The sequence below is a fragment of the Dermochelys coriacea genome, chromosome 16 (assembly GCF_009764565.3).
Source record: "Dermochelys coriacea isolate rDerCor1 chromosome 16, rDerCor1.pri.v4, whole genome shotgun sequence".
Taxonomy (NCBI): domain Eukaryota; kingdom Metazoa; phylum Chordata; order Testudines; family Dermochelyidae; genus Dermochelys; species Dermochelys coriacea.
Genome location: NC_050083.1, coordinates 16,077,557 through 16,103,403, shown reverse-complemented (window position 1 = coordinate 16,103,403; position 25,847 = coordinate 16,077,557). Strand labels below are relative to the sequence as shown.

The following is a 25,847-nucleotide window of genomic DNA, read 5'->3' as shown; positions in this document are numbered from 1 at the left end:
ACAAGTGCTAAATTCACCTAAAAACTGGGGGTGGGGATAAATAATAATGTTGTGTAAAAACTTTAAATTAAAAATTACATACATCCACTCAGTAACTTTCTTTTAGTATCTTTTAAAACATCATGTGGCCAATTTATTTATTATCATCGAGTCAAATGCTTTCCTGCCCCCACAACCTGAGTAAATGAGCCACGCACAGAGGAATTACATTGGAGCTGGAAGAAACTAAATCCTCTCCCTGCTCCCCTGGCAGCAGGATGAGAGAGGGAATTGCTTTGCAGTCACTACTACAGTCCATGGATGCTCAGCTAATTGAGAAATAGGTGCCTTTGAGAGTAACAGCTCCTGAATGCCCCTGTGTATAGAGTACACTGGCTGGACAAATTATGGAGATCCACAGGCCACACAATTTGGCCCCTTTTCTGAAGTCCTCAGTGAGTGACATCACAGATTCACTCTTGCATGGCTTTTCTCTGATCTGCCTCTCTCCCTGTGCAACTAAAGATGCTGTGATTTGGAGACTGTTCATAGTAGCGGGGAAGCAGCGGGTGGCATTTGACTCATGGCATATATTAGAGAGACAAGGTGGGTGAGTTAATCGTTTATTGGACCATCTTCTATTGGTGAGAAAGAGAGGTTTGTCTTTCCAAGCTTCCAAGCTTGTGTCTCTCACCAACAAACGTTGGTCCAATCAAACAGATTGCCTCACCCACATTGTCTCTCTAATATACTGGGACCGACATGGCTACCACGTCATGGAATATATTACAGATGCGACTGTTACAAAATGACTACTCATGACAGCACATTTTTATACTTGGTGTCTCCATTTGCTGTGACGGTGTTCTAATTTTTTTTCAACACAAAATTAATAAAACTTTTTGAAGTCAACAAATCTGCAGATGCCACCCCAAACCCAGCCGCTAGAAAGTTATAGTACAACACCACAAACCCTAGAGCTAAACAAAAATAAGGGCTGGTTATCCTCTGAAGTGGCAGATTTTCACATAAAATATAATTAATGTGCTAACACATCATCCATTTTTATATACACAGGCTGATTGCTTTATGGGGTCTGTAACCAGAATGGGTACTAACTCTACTAAATTTTTTTTAATTGTTATGTACGCAATATTTTTCCTGACTCTGCTTTCTATTGAGATTAATAACTCGCGTCATCACCTCATTAGTTTATTTAGATTCTGTCATTTTAGGAAATTATTGTTTAGCTCAGCCTTGTCTTTCTCTTCCACCCTTGCCTTTTCTGAATTAAGTAATATCTGAGGAAACCAATTAATTGCAACTCAGCCACTGTAATGGGGTCTGCAGTACAATGCGGCAACGTCTAATGGAGTTTTAATTCCCCCCCCAGTGAGTCAACATTTGCTTAAAGAGAGGAAAATGTCATTGCAAACCATTGCCCCAAATGAGTTTGGTAACTGAAAGGCTGCATGAGGCTCTCTTTCAGGTACATAGTAACTGGGATCCATGGGCCACTTCCTCCTTTATTAGGGGTGAAATTCATTAAGGGCCCTATCCTGGGATGTGCCGAGTGCTCTCAACTCTCATTGAACACTGTGGGAGGTGTGGCACTTGGGATTTCCCAGGAGCAAAATCAAACCGTAAAGGCTTACAGGTGCAGAGGGCCTAGCATGGAGGAATCTACACTTGCATGCATTGCAATGCATTCTCGCAATTGGAGAAAATTCCAGTATAACAGGAGAGACTGGAACCCCAAAGAGTGACATTTGCCCTGGTGTGGAAAGCCTATGTTGGGGGTAGGTCACTGGATCAGCAATTACAAGGATCCAGCAGCCCTAATTTTCCCTCACAAGTAAGCCAGTGGAGCTACGGCTCCTTCTGTGTGCCAGTGGCTGTGGGGTTGAGGGATAAAGGAGGCTCTGTTACAGCCCTACACCCTGACTCTGAGTTAGGAAAGTGCATTTCAGATGCCCATCTCTCCCCTCCCTTCCCCCCGCAAACCTCCCAACTATCATTGCTCTTACACAGGTATAGTGAATGTCACCATAACCATAGTTAGAAAGAAGGGTAAAGCCCCAGTCCTGCTTCCACTGAAGACAGTAGGAGTTTTCCCATTTTCTTCAATGGCAGCAGGAGCATGTGCTACATTGCTATAGAAAAAAATGTCTTAAAAAGAATAACCATCGTACAGGAAGCCATCGCCTTGGCAATGTGAGGATGCAAGAAAATAGAAAACACTGAAAATCTGGAAGATTACAGCTTGTGGTAAGATATTTCTTTAATGTTTTTTAAATAAGTACATTTGTTATTTTACGAATTTACTTTGCAACAGCATCAAATCTTTCCAATTTCTGCTACTTTCTAAAGGGTAAACAGGGTCCTTCCTTCCTGCATCAAATGCAGCCTTGCTGAGAAGCACCTTTTATAATGACAATCCCCTCGGTGACAGAGGTGACCGACCTATTTACAGAGGGTGAAATTCACCATCTGCAGAGAGCTCATTTGAGGCACTCCACAACATCCAAAGGTGGACTCCTGTGGCCACATGTAGCTCTTGCACGATGTGGTCCTAAGCTGTTTAATGTGGTACTTAAATGGCAGGCAGGACCTAGTGTGGGCCCCGTGCACTGGGATGAATCTAAATCTCACTGGAGATATTTAAACTGTGATAAGTGTTTCTAAAATATGGTTCTGACCAATCATTTTTAAACACACATTTGTCTTTAGTAAATATTTCGCTATCTAAAGTCTTATTATTTATGATTCCTATTGCAGTAGCATCTAGGAGTCCCAGTCCTGGACCCCATTGGTGATAGGTGCTGTACAAACACAGACCAATAAGACAGTCCCTGCCCCATAGAGCTTATAGTCTAAATTACAACAGGTGGATACATATAGCTGGGGGAGCACATGGAAACAATGAGACAATAGAATTTACCACTAGACTTTTCCTCTTATGGGATTGTTCACAGTTCTTACTACAGCCAGAAATTACAGTTGGGATTCTCAAAGGACCCTAAGAGAGTCAAGTACCCAGATTACCATTGCAATTTTATGGGAGGTGACACCTAATTTCCTTAGGCACCTTTGAATCTCTCATCTTTTACTGCTATTGATTAGTGAACGTTCTTCTTGGTGAACGCTGACACATTTCTGTAGTCAATCTGCCTTTCCCGACCTTTTGACAGTTTAAAAAATTTGAAACAAAGCCACATTATCTATGATTCAACCAATTTCAGCAGCATCTGATTAGCACAGAGGGGCTGCACTTTCCTGACTACATTTTGGGGTGATTTTTTATTTCTAAAACAAATTGATTGCCTCAAGAAACAACGGTACATTTTTTACAAAATGTATTATTTCCAGGATTTTCAGGATTGTGTAGGGAAATAAAGTTTTGCAATCCTTCCCCTCATAATAAGTCTGTCCAAAAATGATGTTGCTCATTCTGTTGAAAGATGGTTTCATTTTCTACTCAAAATTGGTATGAAAAATTTGCCTTGCCAAATGAACATTGTGTACTGAACTTGTCAAATCCTCTCTCCTGACACAAATAAAAGATAACATTGGGTGGCAGCATGTAAAACAGTCCTGACAAGACAGCTGGGATAGAAGCAAAGAAATACATGATTCTCTTTTCCTTTTCTTAAGAAAGGTAGGGGAAAGGGCTGTAGGAATGAATGGTCACTTGTTACAACTAAAAATACATTATCTAATAATTTAATAAGACATTTCTGTTTGGGTTTTAAGGAAGATCACAGTGATCCTATTTCCAACTAGCAAAAACATGATGAAGTCTCAACTTTTTCCAGGTACCAAAAAGCTGCCAAAGTGCAGAGTACAGCTGAATGAAAGGGCTATTCATTCAAAAGTTTACAATGGCACAATGTAGGCTGTAATTACTAGTTATAACACTGTGGAAAATTATTCTAAGTATGTTTAAAAATAAATAAGGTAAATGATAGCACTTTCATTAGATCTGTAGTCAGACTATGTGAGTGACTTTTTTTCCTATTAAAATTGTTGATGGAAGGCCGTTAGCTGTTTATCAGCTCAAAATTACATTTCTTCTCTCTTAGGGGTTGCCTCTGTTAAAAATCACAACAACTGCCTAGTTAGTAACAAGAAAAGACTCCTAAAACTGCAATTTTAGGGGGGGAAAAACACAAACATGAAACACAGATTGCACCTTCAAATCCCCAAAGGCATCACGCTTCTTTGTTCTGCTAAGAAAAATTAACCTCAATCTTGGCTCAAGGTCCCCCGATTGATTATCATAGTCATTTAAATACTGTAATCTCATTTTCAGCATCAGGGAAGGGGAGCGAAAAGAAGAAAAAGAAAGTGAGGGGGAGAGCAGGGGGGGAAGAGAGAACAGAATAAATTATCTGACAAAAGGAAAAAAGGCCTTTCTGCTTATGGAGCCTATTTCAGATCCTTCCACTTGATTGGAAAAGTTGATGAAGTTTAAATGAAGCAGAATTAGAGGCTCAGGCCACTGAGTATTGATGGGGGCCCATGGAAGAATGTGCAATTCAATAGGCCTGATTTCTGTGGAAAACAGGGGAAAGGCCTAAATGGTATAATCTTCAATCAAATCTAACATCGACACTGACAAGGCAGGGTAATGAGATAGGCCAGATCAGGCATGTTGGTTAAAGAAATTAATCCCTCTTGCTGCACCAAGAGTTCAGCTTTGATGCCTATTGTACAGACCCCTGTCCCAGCCTATCTAAATGCTAACTAACTGTGAGTGTGATCTGGGACTGTGCTTTTCATTGCTTGGGCTAATCTGATAACAATTTTATGTCTCTGATTATGGAAGCAGAGATAGCGAGGGAGCCCATAACAGTGGCTATGGGTGGAAAAGGAAAGGAAGAGAGGGGTGGAGATATAGAGAGAGAGAGAAGAAGATACTTTTTTTGGGGGGGGGATGTGAGAGGAAACTTACGTTTCATTGTGTATTAGTGCTTTAACACACCATAATACTTGGTAATTATTGTCCTTACAATCGCCTCCTGGCCAGCTGATCGGTGTCTCATGGGACTATGGAAGGAGACATGTAGCAACCATGGAGGCAAGCTGAATGAGTCATAGCAAAGCAAACTTAAAGGGACATTGCCAGCTTAAAAATCATACTGCAAACAAAGAAATCTCTTTATCTGCATCACCCAATAAGCATAATGAAAGCAGATTTTTTAAAAAATCCAAATTATTCTTCACTAAATAGTCTTTAGCTCACTTTAAACATTTGCCATTCTCTTACCTTGAGAATTTGGTGAAGGCAGTTTCACTTTTACTTTTAATCAAGTTACACTTGCAGGTTCTAAGTGCTCTGATTTTGGGTTGCAACCACAGAAGGGGATGTCTGTTTAAGAATATATATTTCCACTGGTATTAAAATATATGTATATATAAAATAAACACGGTATGGAATATATATTTCTACTGATCTATTTATCTAAAATTTTGGTCCAAGTTTCATTTGACAGTGTTCATTTAAATCAATTCTATATCAAAACAAATGCAAACAAAAAGTTACAATACAATGTACTGTATTTTAAAGAACTGTAAAAGTTAAAGTCAGAATATCCTTGAAAATTCAGGACTTTGTATAATCTATATAGAGTGAGTGGCCAAGGTGAGAACTAAATCATTACTATAAGATTACAAAGATTTTAGATACATAAATAAACATAATACCAAGCCTAAGGGAATTGGCATGGTAAGGGGTTTTTGCCTTTTAAGAAAGTGTGACTCACTCTCAAAATGTTGAAATAAAAAATTGGTCCCTAAGACCTCTGTAAGGGCATTTGGTTTGATCTGTCTTCTGCCATCCAGCACAAGGAAAGATGGACAAATTATTTTCACTGTAGTAAATCCTCTAAAAATAAAGAGATTCTTTTATGACTTTCCTCCAGGAAACTAGAAATATACCTGTGTGCTTGAGAATTTTTCTTGCCTTCCCCATTGTGTAGTGCTTATTTCTTCTGGATGTTGCAATTCCTTATTTGAGCCTCTTCAGGTTTTTTTACTGTATGCTCAGCCCGCTTTCTTCCTGCTCTTCCAGAGGTGCTGCATTTTTTTGTTCCAGAAGGTAGGGCCATTATTGTGTTCTTATGAGTTTCTTTTAGTGGAGTCCTAGGTGTTGCACGCAAGTTGTTGGGTACTCTGCCTCTGGAGAAAGGCTTGTGAACAAGGTGGTATCATCAAGTATTTGGTTGAACTAGCAGAGGGGAATAAACTTTAAAAAGAACTGTGAGAAATTGAGTGGTGCTGGCCGATTCTGAAGACCTCTCTCCTGTATTTAAAAGGGGCTCCCTCCCTCTGAGTTTCACTTGGAATTTGAATTAATTTGAGAACACCAAGAAAAAAACCACCATTCTGGTTTGGCACAGTTTTGGGTCCACACCATAAACTAGTTGCTGGCCCAAAAGCTTCTTCAATCTTTCAAAGACACAGTCCAAGTCTTAGGTTTGTCACAAAACTTTATAGCTTGACACCGCTCCAGCTGCACTTAGTGGCATTGCAGCCTCATTTTATGCATTGCTCCATTTGTGACCTTTTTTCTCTTCCAGCTATGTTCTGTCCTCCTTTAGCTTAATTTCTTTGAGATTTCCCAGCACTGAAAGTTCTCACAAGAGGCAGTGTAGATGTTCTCTGCTATGACAACACTGCCATTATGGTTACACTATTACAACAATCCAGTCTAATGGTTATTATTGTACTGCCTAACTTTAATACTGCATCTTTAAATCAAAGCATCTTTGAGTCTTTATTTCCACTGTATTACACAGATAAACACAAGAGATTTTCACCAACATAAAGGCTTTCACCTTGTGATGTCTATGGGTTTATTGGTCTCACTAATTTGTATTGTTTGGTTCACAGAAAGGATCAAAACTCCCTCTTGCTCACTCTTTTATATACTCTACGCAGTCCTTTTGGCCGAGCAACTATCCATTTAATGTGCTACTAGTAATTGACTCCTCTGTCCACTGACCCACATTTGTCAGTTTCTAGCCTGAACCCTGATGTGCCTTTAAATTATTGTGAGAAAAATGCAGCATTTTCATTTGTAAAGAATATTTATTTACTACTTTGAAAAGCTTTATGAATCTCAACAGTGACCATGTAAGATGTGGGATGGCACTGAAGCACACTGGGAGTTTAACTTCTTGGGTACCAAATAAATTATGTTTTAAAATTTAGATCAGTTCATGCTGAGAAGGGAACCCTTAGAAGTCAGTGGACTGGTGAAACAAAGCTCAAAAACCAGTCGAATGATTACTCAACTACCCAGCCCTACATTCATGTATTTATCTAATTAATTATTGAGCTACACTCTATAGATTTCTTGGAACGCTTTTAAAAATGTAATGCTGGCCTTAGATGGCAATAATATAATCATAATATTTAGGACTCAAAGTGCTGCACAAACACCAATTAATCCTCAGTGTCCCTGAGTGGTAGGTACAGAAGGCACCACATGCAGAGAATTTGGGTAAATAGAAACATAAAATAAACAAAGACTTTAGGCCAAACCCTGCTCATTCCACTCATGCATGTAGTCTCATTTAGATCAGTGGGAATACTCACATGACTAAGGCAAACTAAGAGTTGGCCCCTTAAGATGTTTTGAAGAGAAGATTTCTTGGTTCTGAATAACTGAGTCAATACAGGAATTGGGAAAGAGAACAATAACTTAAACTAACAAAACTGATAATAAGGGGAAATTACTTAGAATGCCTCTAAGTTCCAGATCATGGCAGATAAACAACCACCACACCACATTTGGCCCTCTGACTGGCAGCCTCCACACTAATGTCAAAGGCTGAATGAGCTCTGAAGTCTTGAACATCTGCCCAATGTGCAGTGGCAGTCAAAAAAGCTAACAATGTTAGGAACCATTAAGAAACTGATAGATAATAAGACAGAAAATATCAACATGCCACTATATAAATCCATGGTAAACCCTTGAATACTGCACAAAGTTCTGGTGGCCCCATCTCAAAAAACATATATTAGAATTGGAAAAGGTACAGAGAAGGGCAACAAAAATGATCAGGGATATGGAACAGTTTCCATCTGAGGAGAGATTAAAAAGACTGTGTGGGACTGTTCAGCTTGGAAAAAAAACAACTGCGGAGGGAAATGATAGACATCCATAAAATCATGAATGGTTTGGAGAAAGTGAGTATGGAAGTGTTATTTAGCCCTTCACATAACACAAGAACCAGGGGTCACCCAATGAAATTAATAGGCAGCACGTTTTAAATAACCATAGGGAGTACTTTTTCACATAACGCACAGTCAACCTGTGGAACTCATCAGTAGGGGATGTTGGAAAGACCAAAAGTATAACTGGGTTCAAAAAAGAATGAGATAAATTCATGGAGGACAGATCCATCAATGGCTATTAGCTAAGATGGTCAGGGATGCAATCCCATGGTCCAGGTGTCCCTAAATCTCTGATTGTCAGAAGCTGGGACTGGACGACAGGGGATGGATCCCTTGATAATTGCCCTGTTGTGTTCTTTCCTTCTGAAGCATCTGGCCACAGTTAGAAGACAGGATATTGGGCTAGATGGACCATTGGTCTGACCCAGTATGGTCATTCTTATGTTCCTATGTTAACTATCATTTCACTCCTAGATTTGGTCCCTCCAGGTCACAGGGGGAGGCACATACATGACGCAGCGAGTAGAACCTTGAACTGTTGCTGCATATGCTATATCTGTTTGGCTAGAGTGATGATTTTACTATATGTCAGTCTGTCACCTTTCACAAAGACACTATGTTCACACATTTTTTTAAAGATGCATATGAACATTAGTGTGCTGTGTTATTGTTTATGAACATGTTGGTAAATTTCAGTAGCGAAGATCCTTTTTAAAAGGAAGCCCTTATTTTAGTAACTTAAGGTCCAATCCTCCAACTCCTACTCTCACAAGGCTGTGTACAGATTCCCTACATGAGTGAAAATTGCAGGATTCCACCCTAGGTTAGTCTGAGAAGGAGGAGGAGCAGGGATCTGGTTATTTTACCAGTTGCTAACAATATTGTTTTATAATTTTTTGTAAATGTGCCTTGATACAATTATGGAGAAATTTCTAAAATAAATAATAGTGTGAAGGTGTAAATCTAGTCACAAGGCGCAGCAATGCAGTTTTGAATCTCAGTGTATTAAATAGGCATGCCTTACTTATTAGGGTGAAAAAGAAAAGGAGTACTTGTGGCACCTTAGAGACTAACAAATTTATTTGAGCATAAGCTTTCGTGAGCTACAGCGAAGTGAGCTGTAGCTCACAAAAGCTTATGCTCAGATAAATTTGTTAATCTCTAAGGTGCCACAAGTACTCCTTTTCTTTTTTGTGAATACAGACTAACACGGCTGCTACTCTGAAATTTATTAGGGTGATTGCTCTTGCCAAGAAAATGGTGAGAAACCAAGCGGCCAAAGGTTAAGCAGAGCATCTTGACTTTGTAACACTGGCACATGCAAAGACAGAGGATGTTGGTGAGACTAGTTGACAGCTGCAGTTTCACCTTGGCACAAGGATATAACTGTGCAGTGGGTGCTTAAGAAAAGAGAATGATTAGGGAAGAAGGTTGAAGATATGAAATCGGATTTAACTATAGGTACAAGAAACTAATCCATGACGATTACAGTACATACAAAAAACGGTTAAGATGACGATGCTGGGATGCAGGTGTGCTACAGAGGCCCGAACTGCAAATGAAGGTGAGTAACTCTGCAATAACTCACAGGCGTGCTTAGAGATCGCCTTGATTAGTACATTTTATAAGTTGAAATAAGAAAACAAGAATGGCCCTACTGGGTCAGACCAAAGGTCCATCCAGCCCAATACCCTGTCTACTGACAGTGGCCAATGCCAAGTGCCCCAGAGGGAGTGAACCTAACAGGTAATGATCAAGTGATACATCTCCAGCCATCCATCTCCACGCTCTGACCAGGGCCGGCTCTAGGATTTTTGTCGCCCCATTTTTTTTCGTGCCCCGCCCGCCCCAATTCCGCCCCTTCCCAACCCTATCCCCAAATCCCCGGCCTCGCCTCCTCCCCCGGGCGTGCCGCATTCCCCCCCTCATCCTAGCTCACCTCCACTCCATCTGCTCTCCTGAACTCGCTGCTCTGCTTCTCCCCCCTCCCTCTCAGGAGAGGTAGAGGCAGCGTGTTCAGGGGAGCAGGCGGAGCGGAGGTGAGGGGGGAGCGCAGGAAGTAACGGTGGCGGGGGGTAGAGGAACCACTCCCTGCCCCAGCTCACCTCTGCTCCACCACTGCCGCTGCTCAGCTTCTCCTTCCCTCCCTCCCAGGCTTGCCGCGCCAAACAGCTATTTCGCGCCTGGCAAGCCTGGGAGGGAAGGGGGAGAAGCAGAGCAGGCAGAGGTGGAGCAGAGGCGAGCTGGGGCGGCGGGGGCACATTTCTAGGGACGGCATGGCCAGAGCCGGAATGTGCTGCCCCAAGCACCTGCTTGTTTTGCTGGTGCCTAGAGCCGGCCCTGCCTCTGACAAATAGAGGCTAGGGACACCATTCCTTACCCATCCTGGCTAATAGCCATTAATTGACTTAACCTCCATAAATTTATCCAGTTCTCTTATAAACCCTGTTACAGTCCTAGCCTTCACAAGTTGTTGTTGCTGAAAAAGCATTGGAATATGATTTATTTTTCCTTTCCCTCCCACCACACATATTTACAGCTAAAGTCTTTCCTTAATTTAGTTTCCTGGACTTCTGCAGGGTGTACTATAACTTTAACTTGATGCAATATGGTTTTTCTTTCTTGTCCTCCTCTTCCTCCCTATCCTTTATGCCCCTGAAAACAAAATTACTTCCTGGAGTGACTTTCCGTGTTGCCTTAGTCTGTAACCAATCAGATTGTTTAGTATCTGATAGCAATATTATTGAGGCTTTTTGGAAAAAATAAATCTGAATGCCATGTTGGGGAAAGGTTCCAGCCTATTAGATACCTACATACCAGGTGGAGCCCCTGCTGAAAGATTCTGGACTGATGGCCCTGGAAACTGAAGTATTCTGTATATCCATAGAATTGCCATAGCAAGGGCAGCAGCTGGGCTAGCTTTACTCACCCTATCTCACTTTGACTTGGAAGGAACGGAAGTTCAGCCTCCCTGGCCTACTTAATCCATTATTTCTCTGCTGTGACTGCAGGACTAATGGGGATGGGATCTGCATTGTCATTTCTCATGATTTTATCAGAAGTTTTGTGATATTTTTTACTTGTTTATAAAGCCTCACCTCACGTACTTAAGTTATTGCCTGAGTATCCTAGCTTTCATTTTTTTGTTTAAAGGCAGTTTCTAGCATTTGTGGCTATGGATAAAAGCTTGAAAATGTGACCCCCCCCCCAAGAATGCTACAACAGAAGGCAAATAAAAATAACCTAAGATCTGTTGCTTTTAAAATTTCATGCTTTTTAAGTCAATCTGATGATCGTGGGGAGGTTGACTCATGATTCTGGAACACTTAGAGGGTTAGCAAACAGCTGGTGTTTTTTGTGGTGGGGAAGCCTGAGTTCTGGGACTCCAACAGACCTGCCTGTTCATGGAGGCCAGCATATTTAGGCATTTTAAAAGTAGCTCTCTCAAGGTTAGTAGGCCACAGCGGCACAGGGCTCTTGTGTGGCAACTCTGACCTTTTGGATTCTTTCCATCCTTGTTTTCCAAGCTGCTGCTTGCTGACACTGAAGTAACTTTTTTAAAAATTGCATCTGGCTTTTCTATGATACTTAATGGAGGCAAACTAGTATGTGTCTTGGGTCACATTCATTCCTGGTGTAGTCAAGTCTGGGGCTTCCTTTCTTGAAAGTGCCCCTTTAAGTGGTTTACAAGTAAGCACATGCTTTGGTACCCATATCGTGGCACAAAATGTGATTTCTATACAGTGCATTTCATACCCTAGGTCTCTCTCAAATTACATCTCAAATCACAAATAGCTTTGGACTGTAAACATTACACATTCAGCCAATGTAAGACCAGATTTTGGAAAGTGCTATATAACCTCAACTCTCAGGATCAGCCTTAGAGCTTTGACTGAAGGAATGTTGGCCAGGATACTAAGATTATCATCCACTCTTTTTAAAGAGTGCTATAGGATCTTTAATTGCCACCTGCAGAGATATCAGAGACACAGACAGAGAAAACCCTTTTAAAATGTCTTATGCAAAAGCTTGCTCCTTTACCAGTTCAGGACTCCCATCACCATGCTCCTCTGCAGTAACAGTACCAGACATAAACTCAGGCCTTGGAGCTAGATTTGAACAAATGACTTCTTGGAGGAGCCAAGAAAACACTATCAGCTGAGTGGTAGTGACACAGGTAACTCTAAGCCCAGTTCTGTAGTTCTTAAATTGACTTCAGAGTAAGCTTTTTCTTTATAATAATGTTGTGTGGGTTACAAATGCATATCAGTTATGATATATGATACATATAACAAGATTATCCCAATTTATATTTTTTGTAAACATACAATTTATCCAGCAGATTGGTTGTTTATGCCTGTTTTGATGTAAAGCATGTGCATTAATTGTGAGAAGTGCTTTTACCCAATACACCGTAGCTACTTCTTAAATGAGCATGACCTTAACTCTCAAATAAATACATAATTCTTTAACACCTTTTTTAATAAAGGGGGGAAATATTAACTCATTTTATTACAGAAAAATCATAGTGATCTGTTAACGTCTGTCCTTATAAAAATACTTCTAAAATTTTAGCTGGAGGGAGGGAAGGAATGTAGTGCAAACTTTTCCCAGGCAAATTCCACTTATAACAAAAGGAACTGTCATTCGATAACATAGCTGAAGGATCCAGTGAGTTAACAGCCTTCAGATTTTCAGGTTATAAAATGAAGTTGGTTTTGAGATACAAGCAAAAAAAATAAAACTATTTTTTTCTTTTACTCCCACTATATAATCACCAAGTTGATTTTTAAAGAAAAAAAATGAATTGCTGAAAGGCTGGAAGTTTTTATATTATATTTAAAACCCTGAATTTTTATGACTAAACTATATACCCCATGGAATTGGGGTGGGCGAGATTATAAAAAGAACTCAAGCCCTAACTACAGTGACACAACCTGAACTGTACTGGTGCAAATGGCACCACTGTATGTTGTAGTAAAATGAGGAAATTAAGCAGGAGAGGCTGCCCCCAAGGGGAGAGAGGAAAAAACACAGACACAGTCAAACTGCTTGCAATTTGCTCAGTGCTGCTGACTCAAGAGAGACTTGGCATTGACTGAGGTAGACCTTGCGTCTCCTCTTCATCCTGTAACAAAAAGCAATCACAGCCCCACAGTACTGCAGGGAGGAACCCGAATAGGTCAGCATTTTTTTCCAGCCCTTAGCTGAGGATTGGGAATCGAGGAGTTGGTTGATCCTTGAGACTATTCTGCTAGTGCCATCAAGAGGACAAAAGCTGTAATTCAAGTGGCTGCCAGGGGGAAAAACAAATCAGTTACTCTTTCATACCTACAAAACTGAGGTCTGCTCAGGGCTGAGCTTATGATGTGCAGGGCCCCAAAGTTCCAGAAAGGCTGCGGAGGAGAAATCAGGCTAAAAGCTCCAGTGCTGAAGTTTGCGTGGGAATTTGCTGTTGAGTGGTTTCCTTTAGCTCTGGATTCACTGCCAAAGGGGTGATAGAGCCGGCCTATGAATTGCTGAACTCATACAGGCTGCGGGAGCCCCTCAAGAGCAGGTCCCAGAGCTGCTGTTTGCTTATATTTATGACAAGCCCTCAATTTACTCATACCGCTTTGATGACATTAAATATAAATTCCATTTAAATTAGATGCAAAACAGGAGGAGGAATGGAGCAGGCACTCACTGAAATCACTTTTTTTTAAAAAAGGCCCAACAGAATTACAAACAGTGTCTACGAAAATGCTGAAAGACTTGGAATGCCCCCCAAAAGTCAGGCTTTGGTGATTTCTGTGAAGAAGCAGAACTTTACCAACATGAATATGACTAAAGAAAAAGGTGACAGAAAAAGGCTAGTCTGAAATGTCTCATTCAAAAGAAGAGACATACAAGAAGGTTTACAAGGTGCTCAGATCCAACAGTGATGAATGTTTATAAATATACGCAAACATATATTTAGCAAGAGATTTGTTCTTCGCAGTAACATGAGAGGAATGTAAAACAGCACCAAGTCTCTCTGAATACTCAATGGATGAAGTCTGGTGTCTACCAAACTGTTCCTGAGTATTGTACTAAAAGGAAAGCCTAGAAGCCAGAGACTAGAAAAATGTCACACACCCCATTTTTAATAATTTCAAATTGAAGTGAATTTAGTAACCAGGAAAGCAAGAGCCTAACTGTACAGTCATCCTCTCAGAAGATGCTAAGCATTCCTGTTTAGTGTTGCTAGGTGTTGATAAACAGCTACCAAATTCAGTGGCTGCATCTTAGCAGTGTGGGATCTCTGTCACTCCCTGAGCTAACTCCCAGGGGTGTTGTACCTCAGTCCTGAGGTGCAGTCAGCACCCATTGTTATTCTAGTCCTGACCTTGAGAGCATGCCAGCCATGCTCAACATTGAGGTAACTTATGTGGATATGTAAGTAAGATGTAATCAGCAATTCATTTTTCACCTGTAACTAAGGAAAAGCTGAGCTTGGGGAGTGCTCTGCTCTGGAATTTTGATTTGGGCCCATTTCCACTTGTGATGTAGGCTGTGCCCTTCACCATCCTATTGTTTTTAAATAAGAAGTAACAGTTCACAACCCCTTCTCTCCATAAGCACATCCTTTCCTTAAAGCCCCAGATTAAGACGTTTCTACACTGTTTGATATTTACTGCAGGATTCCCATTTCTACTGTCCCACAAGCCCTGAACAGCTGCAAACTTGCTAAGTTTTCATTTTCTAACACCTCCCACTCCCAATTGATTATTCCCCCCCTGAAATCCTTTTCCTGCTATCATTGGCAAAGTTAAATTGTTTTTTAAATGAACGATCTCTCTCTTCTTACAGTTGCTCTAAAGAGATACCTGAGGCACAGTGAAGGATCTGACCATTGAGACAAGCTTTGTGGATGTCGTTCTGGCTTATTTATATTTTAAGGTATGCTGGTGGGGGGTGGGGGGAGAAGGGGGATGACCCAAAGCACAGATTATGTATGTACACGAGTACTGAAATGCAGCCAGTCTAGGATGGAAGATAAATAACAGACACACAACACAAGGCTCAAAAGTAGAGGGAAATAATACTTTGCCCAAGGACACTGGGGCAAACCTTGCCACAAAAAGTACCTTAGGATCTTTAGTGTCCACACAGAACCTCCATTTCTAAGGTCTAGACTGAAAGGCACTCACAGTAAACTGCATGAAGCTCAATTTATCCACCTCAGAAAGACATAAGCTGAGCTGATATGGCCAAGAAGTCTGGAGGTCTCAGCAGTGGTTTTAACCCTAGTACTCTGGCTAAAATGTCAACTTAGGCCTTATACCTGGCTAAGCTAAATCCATCCTCTAAATTTACAACTGGATGCAGGTTTCTTCTTCACCTCTTGCCCTCCATTATTGTTTAGTGTTGCTAGTTGCTGATAAACAGCTACCACATCCAGCACCTGCATTTCAGTAGTTTATGATCTCTGTCTGTCCCTTAACTACCTACCATGGGTGTTGAGGCTCAGTTTGTTAAGAATTTGTAAAATGCTTTGAGATCCTGAGATGAAAGGTATTATAGAAAGGCAAACTATTATTGCATTACTATTTTTGGACCACTAAGCCCTGTTCCTGCTTATTAATTAAAAGATACTAATCTCCTTGAGCGAGAAAGCAAAAGAGAATTAACATTTTCTGTCACTACTATATAGATACGGGGATTTCTTTTCTTTTAGTCTCCCCCTTTCCCAATATTTCATTCTGAAAACTTTTAGCAGTTTTGGTGGCCATGGGATCAATATAGGCTCTCTCTACCCCTGCACATACAACTGTTTTCCCCTTCTCTTGGTTACTGTATGATCTCTCTAACCCATTTTCTCTGTAGCTTATAGTACGGATGGTAGATGTTTGTTTTACTAGTACTCTTGTAATTGTTTTTGTTATAGTGTAAATTCTGTTTATTGTTGAAAAATTAACAGATCTAAAATTGTTTACTGAAATGGAAAGATTGTTTCAAAATAACAACATTTATTAGTAAGTAATTGTATTTTAACGAGTATGTTTACAAATCCTCTCTGCCTGGAGAGTTTATTTTCAGAGATTGCTTGCATCTCAGCATTAGTAAGAGCAGGATACCATTGCATGATATAAATGTATTAAATGCTGCTCTCTAACGTTTAAAACTGCATCAGCAAGCACTGCTCCTCTATTCAATACTTACAAACCTGCTGTCACTGCTCAACAACTTTACTGTGTCAAGGAGATCAAGGTCACTGGTCTTTATCACAGTCATATAGTAAACTTACCCTGCTACTACATAATCTGGCATTTCTATTTACCCCTTCTTGGGGGGAGAGGGAGGTACTTTGGTTGTGGTGTAATCTGGACCATTTTCTCTGAGCAGGGGGACTCCTTAGTGGGACTGGGAAACCATGGAGCCTGGAATGAGAGTTCAGGAACTAGCTCTCTGTTCCCCTTGTGTGGCTCAGAGGCTCTTTGTTATCCTTGGGGGACATGGATGGAGTGTGTTCCAAGGAGGTTGGCACCCAAGTACCTCACCTTGAAAACAAGTTGATTCTACATCATGCTCTCCCTTGGAAGTGTGAAATCTACTGGTGGAGGGATTGCTCACTTAGCGTGGAGGATGGAGTGATGAGGGTCCTCTAGGGCTCTATGATAGGGGAGGGTTGTATTTGGGGGCTCGTATGGAGGGTTACCCCTCTCCTTGGCTATGAGTGGGGTCTTCACTGCGCAGTCTGGGGGAAGGTGGGTATTTGGGGCAGGGTCCCCCCAGGCTGTGTGGAGTCTCCCTCTTCCTGGGCTGGGGAGTGTCTATGGAGGATCTCTGCCAGGGGTGCCCCGCACCTTGGCTATGAGCGGGTTCTGCACCATGCTGTTTGGGGGAAGGTAGGTGTTTGGTGTAGGGGTTACCCAGGCTGGGTGGGGTCTATGGGGGGGTTTCTGCTGGGGGAGGGGCCCTCACCTTGGCTATGAGTGGGTTCTGCAACATACTGTTCAGGGGAAGGTGGGTGTTTGGGATAGGGGTTACCCAGGCGAAGGGGATTCATGCGGGGGGTCTCTGGCGGGGGGGCCCTCACCTTGGCTATGAGCAGGTGCTGCATCATGCTGTTCGGGGGAAGGTGGGTGTTTGGGATAGGGGTTACTCAGGCGAAGGGGATTCATGGGGGGGGCCCTCACCTTGGCTATGAGCGGGTGCTGCATCATGCTGTTCGGGGGAAGGTGGGTGTTTGGGGTACGGGTTACCCAGGCAGGGGGAGTTTATGGGGGGGGTCTCTGGCGGGGGCGCTCCTCACCTTGGCTATGAGCAGGTTCTGCACCATGTTGTTTGGGGGAAGGTGGGTGTTTCGGGTAGGGGTTACCCAGGCAGGGGGAGTTTATGGGGGGGGTCTCTGGCGGGGGGGGGCCCTCACCTTGGCTATGAGCGGGTTCTGCGCCATGCTGTTCGGGGGAAGGTGGGTGTTTGGGGTACGGATTACCCAGGCAGGGGGAGTTTATGGGGGGGTCTCTGGCGGGGGGGGCCCCTCACCTTGGCTATGAGCGGGTTGTGCGCCATGCTGTTCGGGGGAAGGTGGGTGTTTGGGGTACGGATTACCCAGGCAGGGGGAGTTTATGGGGGGGTCTCTGGCGGGGGGGGCCCCTCACCTTGGCTATGAGCGGGTTGTGCGCCATGCTGTTCGGGGGAAGGTGGGTGTTTGGGGTACGGATTACCCAGGCAGGGGGAGTTTATGGGGGGGGTCTCTGGCGGGGGGGCCCCTCACCTTGGCTATGAGCGGGTTGTGCGCCATGCTGTTCGGGGGAAGGTGGGTGTTTGGGGTAGGGGTTACCCAGGCAGGGGGAGTTTATGGGGGGGGTCTCTGGCGGGGGGGCCCCTCACCTTGGCTATGAGCGGGTTGTGCGCCATGCTGTTCGGGGGAAGGTGGGTGTTTGGGGTACGGATTACCCAGGCAGGGGGAGTTTATGGGGGGGTCTCTGGCGGGGGGGCCCCTCACCTTGGCTATGAGCGGGTTCTGCACCATGCTGTTCGGGGGAAGGTGGGTGTTTGGGGTAGGGGTTACCCAGGCAGGGGGAGTTTATGGGGGGGTCTCTGGCGGGGGGGGGCCCTCACCTTGGCTATGAGGGGGTTGTGCGCCATGCTGTTCGGGGGAAGGTGGGTGTTTGGGGTACGGATTACCCAGGCAGGGGGAGTTTATGGGGGGGTCTCTGGCGGGGGGGGCCCCTCACCTTGGCTATGAGCGGGTTCTGCACCATGCTGTCTCGGGCCACCCCCAGCCGCTCGTTCTCGCTGCCCGGCTGCACTTCGGCCAAGGTCCTGGGCCGCCGCGGCGGGGGGCAGATCTGGCTGGCGCTGCGGCGCCGGGGGGGCTCCTTGGGGCCGCTGGTGGCCGCCGCCATGGCCGGGGTCGGTGCCGCTGGCGGCGGGGCGGGGGGGGGGAGGTTCGGGAGAGGGAAAGCGGAGACACCCCCCACCTGGGGCAGGGGCACCCTGCGGGCGCAGGGAGAGAAGAGAGGTAGAGACCCGCGGCCCTGAGACCCACCCCACCGGGGCTACAGCTCTGGGGGGGGGGCAATAGGGACCGCTGTGAGGAGACCCCCCCCGCGCCGTGATGGAGCGGCCCGTTGCTAGGACAACGAAGGACGCTAACAGGCTCTGCAGAGTAAGGAAGAGGTTGGGGGCGGGGAAAATTCCTAAGGGGCGGCGGGGGGGGGGGGTCCCAGGCACTAACCCCACCTCCCCCCTTAACCCCTGCTGCTGCCTTGCTGGGGAACCGGCCCTTTGACAGGCCTTTTGCTGCTCCAAAGCAGCAGCAGCAGATGGAGGAGGAAACCCAGGCCCAACGTAAATAAGGGTCAGACCCAAGGTCCATCTAGCCCAGTGTCCTGTCTTCCGACAGTGGCCAGTGCCAGGTGCCCCGGGGGAGCGCAGAGAACAGGTCCTCATCAAGCGATCCATCCCCGGCCGCCCATTCCCCGCTTCTGGCAAACAGAGGCTGGGGACCCCATCCCTGCCCATCCTGGCTAATAGCCATTGGTGGATTGAGCCTCCATGGACTTATTTAGTTCTTTTTTGAACCCTGTTATAGCCCTGGCCTTCACAACGTCCTCTGGCAAGGAGTTCCACAGGACTGCGCATTGCGTGAAGAAATACTTCCTTTTATTTGTTTTAAACCTGATGCCTATTAATTTCATTTGGTGACCCCTAGTTCTTGCGTTGTGAGAAGTAGTAAACAACACAACCTTATCTACTTTCTCTACACCAGTCAAGATTTTATAGACCTCAATCATAACTCCCCTTAGTTGTCTCTTTTCCAAGATGAAAAGTCCCAGTCTTATTAATCTCTCCTCATACGGAAGCTGTTCCATACCCCTAATTATTTTTGTTGCCCTTTTCTGAACCTTTTCCAATCCCCATAGATCTTTTTTGAGATGCGGTGACCATATCTGCCCACACTATTCAAGATGTGGGCATACTATGGATTTATATAGAGGCAATACGATATTTTCTATCCTATTATCTATCCCTTTCTTAATTATTCCCAGCATTCTGTCCATTTTTCTGAATGCTGCTGCACATTGAGTGGATGTTTTCACAACAACTCCAAGATCACTTTCTTGAGTGGTAACAGCTAATTTAGACCTCATCATTTTATATGTACAGCTGGAATTATGTTTTCCAATGTGCATTACTTTGCATTTATCAACATTAAATTTCATCTGCCATTTTGTTGCCCAGTCACCCAATTTTGTGAGATCCTTTTGTAGCTCTTCGTAGTCTGCCTGGGTCTTAACTATCTTTAGTACTTTTGTATCATCTGCAAATTTTGCCACCTCACTATTTACCCCTTTTTCCAGATCATTTACGAATATGTTGAATAGGACTGGTCCCAGAACAGACCCCTGGGGGACATCACTATTTACCTCTCCATTCTGAAAACTGACAATTTGCTTCCCCCAAAACCACGGAAAGATTAAAGGGCTGCCTTAGCTCAACGTTACAAGGAACACTGCCTTCCAGAAACCTAGTTAATTATGGGGGGAAACGAATCAGGTAGTACCTGGAACCTGTAATATAGCTGATTCCCTCCACCCCCAACCAACTCTGGTATGTTTATAATCCTCTTTTTTCGGTGCTTTCTTTTTCATGTGAATGCCTCAACAAATGACAGGGGAACTGATTATATCCCAACCTGACAATACAAAGTGATAACAGAAAGACAAGGTGGGTGACAGTGAGGTAACATCTTTTATTGGACCAACTTCTGTTGGTGAGAGAGACGAGCTTTCCAGCAAGCTTGTCTCTCTCCAACAGAAGTTGGTCCAGTAAAAGATATGTGCCTGGCAAATGGGAAACTGTCAAAGTAGACTCATCAGGGTTTGCTGGAATTCTGTCTGCTGTTAGCGTGCAGCCAGACTGTCAGAGAGGGAGGGACAAGAGGAGAGCCATTTGATGCCTGAATTGAAGTTGTAACTAGTAAAAGAAGCACACATGGATGATTCTATTGAGGAACTGCTCACATTACCACTCTCCTTGAACTGGACTCATACTATGATCTATTGTTAATCTCTGGTTAAATATTGTTGGGTGGAAAAACATGGTCCACGCCAATTTAGCAAGCTTAATCAATTTCAAAGCTTTATTAAGAGAATTTTAGGACAATATACTACTACCTTCAAGCATAAAATATAAGTGCATAAGTAAAACAGGAATGGGTAATGATCAGTTACCAGTCCTGGGGAGCAGGTAGGCGGTTTCTTTCATCACCAGGTCCTTACTGTGGGTCAGTCGTGTGTATCCTGCATTGCTCTGATTGTTTTCAACAGTTCACATCATTTTATATCCTTACATAACCTGTACATTTGCATGATGCCCATATCTAATCATTAATTTTCCTTGTCCATATTTGATCTCTCATGCTATATGCTGCATTTTTGTATCAAAACATCCTAATTGGTTCCTTCATATCAATCCTGCACAGATCACGCACAGTAATACATGTCATCTCTTCCATTCATCTGTTTCCTATTTTTCTCAATTTATCTATTTTAGCCATCTTACTCTTGTCGCTGACACTGGGGGGGGGGGATATTTTGTTCTTCTCAGGAATCCTGTTCAATATTTAGCAAGCATCTGTGTTTCTTAACTTTTAGTTAAGACACACTCTGGCAGTTTAGAACATTTGTTCTAATAAACAGGATATTATGCTAAGCATTCAGCAATTAAAATTTCCACTCTTAATAAAGGTTGCACAGCTTATTATTCTTCAAGTTTGATGGGGTTTGGTTTACTTAACGATAGGACTTAACTTAGCAATAGGTCCTTCGTCCTAATTGTCAAGGGAATCATGCCTAGCCTTAACTCTTACTTAACATATGTGAGTAACATGATCATCTAACAATACTGTATACTATTGTACAATGAATTGTTTAAGTGACATGAGGCAGGAAAAATATCAAATTCTCCACTGAAGCTAAAGAACTAGTGAAATTTCTCCCTGGCTTTGGAGTAGTATTCATACATGAAGGTACTTGCACACCAAAGTGATAAAATATGTTATACAAATCTAACGGATGGATGGATGCATTTTGAAATGATTGATAGTTTAAAAACTGAGCACATGTGGTTTAACATAATTATTGAAGAAGATAGCTGAAGGTAATTACTTTTATACTAGAATCTGTAAAAAGAAAAGTTTCCTATCCACTTCCCCTTTCCCCTCAGTTCTGATTATTATGTATAAATGTAGAAAGCTCAAATTCACTATACTTTCCAAGAGTGCGCTCTAGTGTACTCTAATCGGCAAAGCCACAATATGCTTACATTGTAGCCAGGAGCAATCTTTTATGGGTAGATTATAAACCATTAAAAAAAAGTTTAATAGTGGAAATACTGGCAACTTAAAGTACAATGACTTCACTAAGGAGATATAAATAGAAATTAAGCCATTTTAATAGAAGAAACAAGCCAAATTTAAAGAGTATTATAAAATTAGTCAGGCCCCTTGGCCCCAATGCAGCAAAACACTTAATCATGTATTTAAGTACTTTCTGAATCAGGGCTTTAAAACTGTTGCAGTTGTCCATATGAGATGATTGCACTTCAATGCACTATACTTCAGTAACAGGTAAAGTGGTCTGATAAATTAATTACTTACATCATTGGTGTTGCGATGACAGAGGAAAATAACACTCATCAATTTTATTATTGTAGAAATACAAATAAATGTCTTAAGACCAATATTAAACACACAAGAATTGCTGCAAAAAAGCTTACAGGGAGATACTGGACTATGGTGCTATTTTGTTTCTCTACACCAGCTGCTTTCCCTTTCTGGCTTCAGGCTTCTGTGAAAACAAAAGGGTTTGTTATTTTAAAGTCAACAGTGATTGGGATAGGTGGAGAAGACAATTAATTACAGTACTTTCCAGTAAAAAGAAAAGGAGTACTTGTGGCACCTTAGAGACTAACAAATTTATTAGAGCATAAGCTTTCGTGAGCTACAGCTCACTTCATCGGAACTGTGCACAATTTCTCAGCATCTGACTAATACAAATAAGGCTGCCTTATTTTAAGGACTTTTGTTATTATATAATGGATGTTGCTCTATAATTTAGGCTCTTAGTTAGATTGTTCTCATTTTTAACTCTACTAAAAAAAAATAAAAAAAAGGATTGAGAACGTTTGTTAAATACCAATCCATATAGTTGTGTCCTGGACTGTAAAGCATGCATGGATTTTAAGGCTTCTTAATCACTGAGTTGAGAAGCAGAATGAAAATTCTAGATTCCTTGTAATACTTCCAACGCATCTTTCCGGCAAATACTACTGAAGCCCCATTAAACCTTGTGCATACATTCAGCACAAAGACTCCAATCTTAAAAAGACTTGTGCCCAGCGTGAGCTTTGCACTGTTCACAGTGCATAAAGTTAAGTATCTGTGTCTAAAGATCGAAGATTACTTTAGGCACCTTAGAGACTAACAAATTTATTTGAGCCTAGCAAATTGTGTATGTCTTTCCAGGATCACAGCCTAAAGTTGTTATATCCCCACTAGAATCTGACTGCTATAATCCTCACAGAAAGATTCAAATTTTTAATTTCTGAAGGAAATGCATCCTAAAAATGTTGTCGCTAAGCAAATCTTTTACTCACCTGACCCAACAGCAACCACGAAAAGAAGCAGGACATACACTTTTACTAGTCGCTGTGATCGGCAAGACAAAGCAGAAAAGCAAAATGCCCACTCAGCAAGGTTAGCTGCATTTTTACATCAAAACATCCTAATTGGATGTTCCACTTATTCCTACCTACATGCCTCTAGCTTTCATCCAGATCATACCACTCGATCCATTGTCTACAGCCAAGCGCTACGATATAACCGCATTTGCTCCAACCCCTCAGACAGAGACAAACACCTACAAGATCTCTATCATGCATTCCTACAACTACAATACCCACCTGCTGAAGTGAAGAAACAGATTGACAGAGCCAGAAGAGTACCCAGAAGTCACCTACTACAGGACAGGCCCAACAAAGAAAACGACAGAACGCCACTAGCCATCACCTTCAGCCCCCAACTAAAACCTCTCCAACGCATCATCAAGGATCTACAACCTATCCTGAAGGACGACCCATCACTCTCACAGATCGTGGGAGACAGACCAGTCCTTGCTTACAGACAGCCCCCCAATCTGAAGCAAATACTCACCAGCAACCACACACCACACAACAAAACTACTAACCCAGGAACCTATCCTTGCAACAAAGCCCGTTGCCAACTCTGTCCACGTATCTATTCAGGGGATACCATCATAGGGCCTAATCACATCAGCCACACTATCAGAGGCTCGTTCACCTGCGCATCTACCAATGTGATATATGCCATCATGTGCCAGCAATGCCCCTCTGCCATGTACATTGGCCAAACTGGACAGTCTCTACGTAAAAGAATGAATAGACACAAATCAGACGTCAAGAATTATAACATTCAAAAACCAGTTGGAGAACACTTCAATCTCTCTGGTCACTCGATCACAGACCTAAGAGTGGCTATACTTCAACAAAAAAGCTTCAAAAACAGACTCCAACAAGAGACTGCTGAATTGGAATTAATTTGCAAACTGGATACAATTAACTTAGGCTTGAATAGAGACTGGGAATGGATGAGTCATTACACAAAGTAAAACTATTTCCCCATGTTTCAGAGTAGCAGCCGTGTTAGTCTGTATTCGCAAAAAGAAAAGGAGTACTTGTGGCACCTTAGAGACTAACAAATTTATTAGAGCATAAGCTTTCGTGAGCTACAGCTCACTTCATCGGATGCATTTGGTGGAAAATACAGAGGGGAGATTTATATACACACACAGAGAACATGAAACAATGGGTTTTATCATACACACTGTAAGGAGAGTGATCACTTAAGATGAGCCATCACCAGCAGCACGGGGGGGGGGGGGGGGGGGGGGGGAGGAGGAAAACCTTTCATGGTGACAAACAAGGTAGGCTATTTCCAGCAGTTAACAAGAACATCTGAGGAACAGTGGGGGGTGGGGTGGGAGGGAGAAATACCATGGGGAAATAGTTTTACTTTGTGTAATGACTCATCCATTCCCAGTCTCTATTCAAGCCTAAGTTAATTGTATCCAGTTTGCAAATTAATTCCAATTCAGCAGTCTCTTGTTGGAGTCTGTTTTTGAAGCTTTTTTGTTGAAGTATAGCCACTCTTAGGTCTGTGATCGAGTGACCAGAGAGATTGAAGTGTTCTCCAACTGGTTTTTGAATGTTATAATTCTTGACGTCTGATTTGTGTCCATTCATTCTTTTACGTAGAGACTGTCCAGTTTGGCCAATGTACATGGCAGAGGGGCATTGCTGGCACATGATGGCATATATCACATTGGTAGATGCGCAGGTGAACGAGCCTCTGATGGTGTGGCTGATGTGATTAGGCCCTATGATGGTATCCCCTGAATAGATGTGGACAGAGTTGGTAACGGTCTGTTTTTTCCACCAAATGCATCCGATGAAGTGAGCTGTAGCTCACGAAAGCTTATGCTCTAATAAATTTGTTAGTCTCTAAGGTGCCACAAGTCCTCCTTTTCTTTTTTCAGATCACTTGATGATCATCACGCTGGATGAGCTTTTGACCAGATGTGATAGGCAAATGGATATTTCTGCTTTTAGCTTTTTAAAACACATGAGCATCATGCACCTCAACTGTACAAGTTTTTTTTTTTTTTAAAAAAAAAAAGTCTTTGAAACTTCTGTACTGCATTAATAGCTATGCAGGAAAAAAAAGGCACAAACAAGATCCCGTATCCTTAGAGCCCTGAATCTCATCCCACGCATGGCCATCGACAGATTTTCAGGGCTCTACTGATCCTACAATTCACTGCAGGCAGGGGCACTATTGTGTCCGGGTGAAGTGATTTGCAGGAGCAGGCCTTCCCACCAGCTCACGACATGGTCGATTTAAAATATTTTCTCACCGGTGTTGCTCACACAAAGCTAGAATGGAAATCTTTAAAACACAGTTTTTGGCCACGTGTTTACTTTTGACCTTCCTGCCAGCTTGACCAACAAAAGCAGCTCCCCAGGCAGGTTTCCAGGAAGCTGTAGGCAGGGTGCCAGGCCGGTTGTTGGGCTCTGGTACAGTGATGTACCACCGGGAACGGGACCCATGTGCCCTGAGGCCTCCGTGGGAC

General features: G+C 42.8%; 1 protein-coding gene across 2 annotated transcripts in view; it reads right to left on the bottom strand.

Moving 5' to 3' along the window:
- Positions 1–18,549, bottom strand: part of CFAP77 (cilia and flagella associated protein 77) — a 102,146-nt gene extending 83,597 nt beyond the window's left edge. The window contains exon 1 of one of the 2 annotated variants that reach the window (XM_038374862.2): positions 18,369–18,549. In XM_038374862.2, the coding sequence (XP_038230790.1) occupies positions 18,369–18,539 (171 nt within the window). In that variant the 5' untranslated portion in view covers positions 18,540–18,549. The remainder of the gene's footprint in view (positions 1–18,368) is intronic. The other variant, XM_043498838.1, reaches the window with a different exon arrangement.
- Positions 18,550–25,847: the final 7,298 nt, after the last annotated feature.